The sequence below is a fragment of the Nannobrachium achirus genome (genome assembly GCF_963921795.1).
Source record: "Nannobrachium achirus genome assembly, chromosome: 3".
NCBI classification, from domain to species: Eukaryota; Metazoa; Chordata; class Actinopteri; order Myctophiformes; family Myctophidae; genus Nannobrachium; species Nannobrachium achirus.
In genome coordinates this window covers 23715626-23723864 of record NC_137812.1, presented here as the reverse complement: position 1 = coordinate 23723864, position 8239 = coordinate 23715626, and the positions used below count along the sequence as shown (strand labels likewise).

General features: G+C 40.3%; 1 protein-coding gene across 1 annotated transcript; it reads right to left on the bottom strand.

Annotated features, from left to right (window-relative positions):
• Positions 1–4241: 4241 nt before the first annotated feature.
• On the bottom strand, positions 4242–7652 carry LOC308281255 (glutamine amidotransferase-like class 1 domain-containing protein 3, mitochondrial; the record flags this gene model as incomplete). Its single annotated transcript, XM_080721389.1, has 4 exons — positions 4242–4434; positions 5749–5950; positions 6316–6487; positions 7545–7652. 4 exons carry the CDS (start codon positions 7650–7652, stop codon positions 4242–4244), a joined length of 675 nt encoding a protein of 224 aa, XP_080577515.1.
• Positions 7653–8239: the final 587 nt, after the last annotated feature.

The following is an 8239-nucleotide window of genomic DNA, read 5'->3' as shown; positions in this document are numbered from 1 at the left end:
GCACGGCTGGCGAGCCTATTTCAACCAATTGCTGGGTCAGAACGACCTGAAAATATAATATCAACTGACTTGACTTGAGAGAAGTGTGGGCACTCCGTACCCCCGCGTTCCCCCTTCAGGCGTGGTTTAAATCATTCAATTAAGGCGAAAAACCTGTTTCACAAAAGTTAAGACATCCAGGATTAGCAGGATATAAGAAACACAGAGGCTTGACACAATCTATTCAGCACATCCTGGCTTACTCTTGTTTTTCCATGTAGACCAACCTGTAGGTTGCTTTTACAGGATATATATGGTGTATACAGTAGGCCTACATCCTATAAAATACATTTTACAGATTTTGCAACTTAATTTGCTGTGCTGCCTCTGGCACCTGCATTTCCCCTGCAGGATCAATAAACTGAATAAAGGTTTATTGAGATGGGCAGATTATACTATATTGTATTCACCACAACTAAATATTTATATTGCCGGTGTGCTCATTTAAAACATAGGTATATATTTCAAGGTATTTCTTTTTTAATTCAATACAGATCTTGGATATTGGGAGTGATGCAGCGCCCTAGCACCCTCTATTGGCCATTCATGGCAATGATCAGACCTTGGCTTTGCATTCAAAAATGTTTTCCTGTGGAAAGTCGTCAAATATACTTCTTCAGAGAGGAAATCCACCAGTCATTACCTGTACATGGGTGGTATGACATCATGAGTCTTTCGGAAGTGCTATGAATAGATCCAAGGAACAGACATTTGCCACCTAATAATGGACTATGGATGCTCAACATTTTTACTGATTTATTCATAATAAATAAATTCACTCTTTTGTCATAAACAGTATACGTCATTTGAATAATGAACTAATTAATCACCAACAACTGGCAATGGCTATATTGTATACCGTATTTTAGTTCTAGTTATATGTCATAAATAAATACAATTGTCTTCATTGGCACAATTTGCATACATTTACACACATACACACACGCACGCACGCACGCACGCACGCACGCACGCACGCACGCACACACACACACACACACACACACACACACACACACACACACACACACACACACACACACACACACACACACACACACTATAACCCAAATATACCAAACATTTTCAAAACTGTGCACATGCACATGAGACATTAGAATAGTCACACCAAAGAACCTGTATACACGTTAGTTATTTAGGCCTATATTACCAAACCATACCATAAAACACTTTGGCATCCTGAATGATGTGGCCATGATGTCGTTTAGGACCTTTGCCAAGCCCTTTGATTGTTAAGCCCGTATCATAGTCACGTCCGCGGTGTAAAGCCTTCCACCGCGGACGCGACTATGATACGGGTGTAGTCTTTTCGAGTCTTTTTGAGTCATGAAACTACAACGTTACATCATTCCAACGTTACAAGCTCTCACCGTGAGTCCCAACACATCTCTCTGTTTTTACTATCAGACAGACAGGCTCTACACCCCGTTCACTGATTGGTCGACCTGAACCGGTCTAGACAGGGTGAAGGACTTCACCGTGGGCCGTGACTATGATGGCCTGCACTTATTTTCTGACTTGAGGTGGAGCTTTCCACCTCAAATTTGCGGTGGATAGGTCTCCACCGTACACTCTGATACGGGCTTTATGCTCTACAAACTCTTCCCAGCAGGCCAGCTGTCCCTGTTTTCTGATTTTGAAAAGGTCAGCCTCTTCTTGATGTGCACAGATAGACTCTAAAGAGTCTTCTTGATGTGCACAGATAGACTCTAAAGAGTCTTCTTGATGTGCACAGATAGACTCTAAAGAGTCTTCTTGAAGTGCACAGATAGACTCTAACTAAAGCCCATTTCCACTGGCCCAACTCCACAACACTCCACACCACACCGCCCACTTGTGCCAGGTTTTCCACTACAAGGACCTGGGTAGAGTGGTGTGAAAGTGGTACTAAACAGGGTACTAAAAAGTATCCACTCTAGAGTAGGTCTGAGCTAGGCCAAACAGGACCAAACACTTCATAATGACTGATCACTGATCACTGACTTTTCATTTAGACCACCAAGATATAGTTGTAATACATGATAATAGATTCTATTGTGTTATAACCACTATTATAATCTATTATAGTGTATTTTAATTATCATAGTAATACATTAATACTTTATAATGTATTATAATCACAGTTATAATCCATTACAGTGCATTATAATTAGGATAGTTGTAATACAAAGTTATATTGTATTATAATCACAGTTAAAAGGGTCAATTTGTTTCATTCCGATAGGGGTACTTTTTTTGTAATGGAAAATGTAGATATTTTTATGTAGTGCGGTGTGGTGTGGTGTAGTGTGGTGTGGTGTGGTGCTAAAACTGCAGTCGAAAAGGGGCTTTAAGTGGTGCTAGATCACCTTCCCTTTTGCCCTCTGGACAGCATGTGCCATTATTAGTGGCCAAGTCCTGTAATATTTCAAAGATTTTATTCCAGAAATAATTGTTTATTTTGTTTACATTACTTGTTTTGTCTTCCACTTCTAGGACAGCAGCCGTTGGTTGTCCCCGCCAGGCCGAAGGCATGGGGAGACTATGTTTTGCCCCCTGTCCGTCCGTCTGTTACATGCTAATCTCCGGTGCTGTTGGTCCGGCCTCTGCCAAACGGCACATACCCTGGATGCCAATTCAGAACCTCTGCCCCACATCTTTCACATTTTCAATTTTTTTTGCCTGTTCTAGTGCCACCATGAAACCGATTTTTTGCAAAGTACATTTTTGGACAGTACTCCTAGTCACGCAAATTGGTAGACAGTATCTATCTCTACAGTCATGTGCTCAACAGGAATCTGTCCGATTTACCATATTCCATACTGATTGGCTAAGATTGGCTTCCAAAGTTTACGGGATTGCTGTGTTATGAACAAAATGCCTCAAATCATGAACACACTGTGCAATTTTGACACGTTTCACACTTTTCTGGCTTTTTTTCCTCCTTGCTGCATTTTTACTTTCCTGCTTTTTCCTGTTGGCCACTTTATAGCTGCTTGCAGCTATATTGTCTGGATAAACTCCAGTCCTAATTGAATGCAATTATAAAGAGATGAAGTAATTAGTGGTTATTATTAAATCCATGTTTTGCTTCGGTCATCAAATTAATTTCTGTTGGCCTACTTACTTTGAGCTTTTTAATCAATCCTATAGTAAAGCCCGATAAAAGTATCAAACCCACCAGAATACTGGAAATTACATCTACGCTGTTAAAAGAATCTCCTGTTTTCTGGTCTGAGGTTGGCAGGTATGGCAAGTACTTTTTCACTCTTACTTGAGAAACATTTTGAGCTACATTTTAGAGCTACTACTTTTACTTGTAGTGAGTACATTTTTACCAGGAGTATACTCTTACTCAAGTACTGGGGTCGAGTACTCTGTCCATCTCTGTACACTTGTGAGTCAAAACAGTACATGAGGGCATGGCAGGATTTAAAGGGATGCAGTTTCACAACTAGAGAGCCCTAGTTGTGAACACAATAAGAGCCCTTGCCTCAAGGGCTCAGAGGTATGCAAACATTTAGGTTGGAGGTCTGATGGTTATTCACATACTCAATAGTGTAGGCTTATGGTTGTGGATTGTTATTAGTTGTTAACTTGTTATTGTTATTATCTGACACTTTGAAACACTTTCTCTCGATGAAAGAAATGAAAATAAGCTTTCCTTGCCCACTTCTGCCCTACTTTTCCTTGGTAGCAAACAGCTCCTTTTCAGCAGATGACATGCTATCTGTTTTGCTCATTTCTTGCACTGTTTTTCACTGTGCTCACTTACATACCATTATGTCTGACCACACCTCATGAAGTCCATTAAGTCTTACAAAATAATTAAAATATTATTCTCTCACAAAGGATTTAAAGCTAGTTTTTCAGGAAATTAAGGCAGCTATTAGCAAACATTACTTCTAGCTGTCCATCTCCAATGATAATTCAATTTGTCTTACTTCTCTGTAACTTTGTAAATACTGTATACTGCTATGCTACAACTGGACAACTGAATTTCCCCCTTGGGATAATAAAGGTATCTATCTAATTAAGTTCAATTTAAAAGAAAACACATTTTTATTGCAGTGGAGCAATACAACTTTTATTGAAATGATTGAATTATTGTTACAATTAAGAAATGCAACAGCATGTTATGGATTAAACATTGAATTATTCCATGATGATGTATGATGTACCATGATGTATTTGTACTCTTGTTAAGCCAGCTTCAGCACCTCTGTGACCATGACTCCCACCCCGTCAAACACCTCATGAATGGGAGCGTTGCACATGAATGCGCTGCACGTCACCAGCTTGTTTTTCACGTCCACGTGTGCTTCGTTCACGTTTTTATTAACGTGTTTGCAGCCCATCTCCTTCAGCACGCTGGCTGTCTGCGCATAGGGCCATCTGAGGGGGGCAAACGAGGCAGGTGGGGTTAGATCTATAGGGCAGCAATTATTGATTATCTCCTTAGCGGTTATTCAATTGATTACTTTTTAAATTCATCATATATGCTACATATAATCGAAGCATTTTTTGTATTAATGAATCGCTTTGTCAGTGTCACACAACAGTGTTGTGCACAAATTGGGGAAATAGCTGCGTAGAGCTACTATTTTCACTATTTCTTTTAAAAACGTATTACATATTTTTGCCTTTAATGACATGCCCAAAACAGGGATTGATTACTAATTGATTATTTTCTTAAATAACTGCTTTTAGATTATATTTTATAATGAATTAAATAAATTAGTTCTATTTACTGTTGTACCCTTAGAACTGTATAACCTAACATCTCATGCAACAAAAGGGTGCAGTCACATCCCGTTGACTTCCAAGTTCCATTCAAGGTGAGTGTATGGGTGGAGCTTCCGGTACGACCGCAATGGCGCCTCATGTGTGTTGAACTCCACCCAACGGCATGTGACACGCCAAGGAGCCATGACCAATAGTTCCACCCCTTCACTCACATAGAATGGAAACGAATAGAAAGCTTTTCTATTGAATGTGTGACTGTGCCCTTATACTTTGAGCGTTTCCAATGGGTCTCCACCAGTTAGACCCTTAGTTGTCTGAGACTGTGACAGTGTACAAATGTGAACATTTGTATACTGTCAGATTCGTGGGGGTCCGTGGTGGTCTAATAAAGAGAATACCAAACTGAGAGTCCTTGAAATTGAAAACATTTAGAGCAAGGGTGGGCAACGTTGATGATGGAGAGGGCCACTATACTTCCACACTAGCAGGGGGCTACATTGCATATTGTTACGTCCTACTTTTCATTCTAGTATTCTAGTCATACAAAAGAAGCAAAAATAGCAGATCTACAAGGTCAAAACATCGGCTATTTTTGCTTATTTTGAAATGGAAACCTGAATTATTATTTTACAATTTTTGAATTGGAATCCTGAAATATAAAAATTTAATTTAATTTCAAATGCATTTAGTTATAAGTATGTTAACTTTATGTACATAAATTCAAATACGTTGGACGTAAAATAATACTAATATTTGAATACTAGGCCTACTATACTAGTCATTCAACTACTAATATAGACTGATGTAATTAAAGTGGAATTGTAACAGCTGAAATCAATGATATTTAAGCATTCCGATATTAAGGACTGTAGGCCTAGGTGGGGGCTGCATGCATGTGGCCCCCAGGCTGCCAGTTGCCCATGCATGGTTTACTTTAGAGAATCACTGGATCACAGTACAGACCGTTCACTCTGCTTGTCCTGTCCCACAGTGAGCTCGCATCCAGGCAGAGCTTTGGCAGCGAGGACAGGGGAGATGCAGCACATGCCCTGGGGCTTGCCGGCTCGGTGGAACGCCTGGATGAGCTTCTCCACTTGGGGTTGAATGGTGTAATCTTTCCCTTTCACTGCCCAGTCACTGAGGTTCTTAGCCACACCAAAGCCCCCTGTGCAACATCACACAGAAGAAGTACAGTATGTTAACCAGTGGTTGAAGTACTCCAAATGTTTTACCTAAGTAGAAGTAGCAATACCACAATCTAGAAATGCCCTGTTACAAGTAAAATGCCTGTATTATTCAAAAATCCTATACATTTTCTAGGACCCCAAATTGATATATTTGGCCTGAGACCCCCATGAAAGAAGATTTTGCTGTTTCAAAATTCAAAATCATTCAAAATGTCTCCAAAATGTTTTGAACAGCCGAAATATAAAATAGGATTTAAATTAAACTGTTGCTGAGGACCCCCTGGAACGACCTGAAGCCCCACTTTGAGAGCCAATGATGTCAGGGTAATTGAGACAGTCTCACCTGGGATGATGACAGCATCAAATGCTGCAACGTCTATTTTGTCCAGGTCCAACACATCTCCCCGGGCGATACGGGCGCTTTCCTGTAGCACGTTGCGTTTCTCCTCTGTGGGGTTTCCTTCACAGTGGTTCACAACATGCATCTGGTTGATGTTAGGAGCAAACATCTGCACCTGCAACGTTCATCCATATCAAATTAACACAGGTTAAGAGATATTAGTTAAAACAAAAGAATATCTCATTGAAACATTAAAACTCTAGAATAATCCAGGGGTGTCCAAAGTGCGGCCCGGGGGCCAAATGCGGCCAGGGGACTCATTTTATATGGCCCTCGGCTTCGTTCCTAAGTTGTATTAAAGTTTAATTTGTCAGGATTGTTCCCCTCATTCTGAAGGGGTCAAAGAAAGTCTACTTTATTGAACTTTTTCTTTTGCCTTGAACGTCTGATTACATTTGGTAATGTGAAATAAGGCGTTATTTATATGTGAAAGGAGTTAATTGTGTTTTTTCAGAGCAGACACCTGACAGAAGACCATTGATATTAAATATTGATGAAATACAATCTTTTAAATGCGATGCAAATGTATGTGACTTTGTTATGGTCCGACCGAAAGTACATTATGTCAGGAGATGTAGTTGGCCGTTGTGTTTTTTAATATTTTCTAATGCAGCCCCCTTTGAAAAAGGTTTGGACACCCCTGCTCTAATCGTTGCTATCCACCTGTTTCCGCGGGAGTTTACTGGAGATTATTTGGACCACACTTCCAGTTTAACAGCAGACATACAAGCTCACGTTGTGTCGCAGATGCAGCCCGTTGTGAGCTCGTAAATCACACTCGGCTGCGGCGCCGGAAGCTCGGTACAACGTCTGCGCAATGCACTATGGGGAGTTGGAAACCCGTGGATAGACTGTTCAGTAACAGGGCTCTCCTCGCCTCACCTGCTCTTTAGTGAATAGGGAAAAAACTGAAACATGTAGGTTATGCATTTCATCTAATTATCAGCTTGTGTTCCAAATTTGGCAGCTCGTTTGTTTGTCTTATCACAATTTCACTGGTTTTTCCTGTGTCCTGTGTCTGAGAGTTCTCTCATTCTCTCTCCTGATCAGATAATATCATTATCCTAACCTGAACATTTTTGTTCATTATTACTAAGAGACAGGAGAGACAGAGACCCTGTTACTGAACAAACACTTTTTACTCTGAAATGAGCCCGCCCATGATGGAGTACCTTGGCTCCGGCACGGCTCAGGTGCACCAGAACGGCAGAGGCCTCGTGGATCTCAGTGCCATCGTACACTCCACATCCGGAGAGAATGACTGCCACACGCTTCACCATGGCTCCTGTTACTTGCGCCGCACGCACGCACGCACGCACGCACGCACACACACACACAAAAATAACGTTTGGAGCCCTTCCAAGAACAAGCAGCATGAGAATCTCTAGTTTGTGTTGGGTGTCGAAATTCACTTCCAAATGTAGGAACCAAAACCAAATCCAAATAGCTTGGTACTCATAAAAAAATGTGGTTATCCATACAATCCTAATCATTTAAGGATCCAGTAGCTTTCATATGAATAAAGCGTTAACAAGCTTTAACTGCTACTGCTTTCCATTGTGTTGCCATGGAATAGACATAGGCCTACTATTCATTCATTTCTTTAAGTTGACAATTATTTATACCATTTTAGTGACAATTGTGTTTGGTTAATTTAAACACCAATATTTTCAGGACAAAACCTTTCAGCATTTGCTCCATCTCAGGTACTATCTACTTCAGTTAACACTTACAGAGATTTTTGTTATCTAAAACGTTTGGTGTCTTTTTTTATCATTATGGAACTGAAACAGGGAATCCATATGGGACAAGATCTCATTATTTTAATTAAATAGCCTTTTGTGCACCTAAAATAATGAAAGGACCT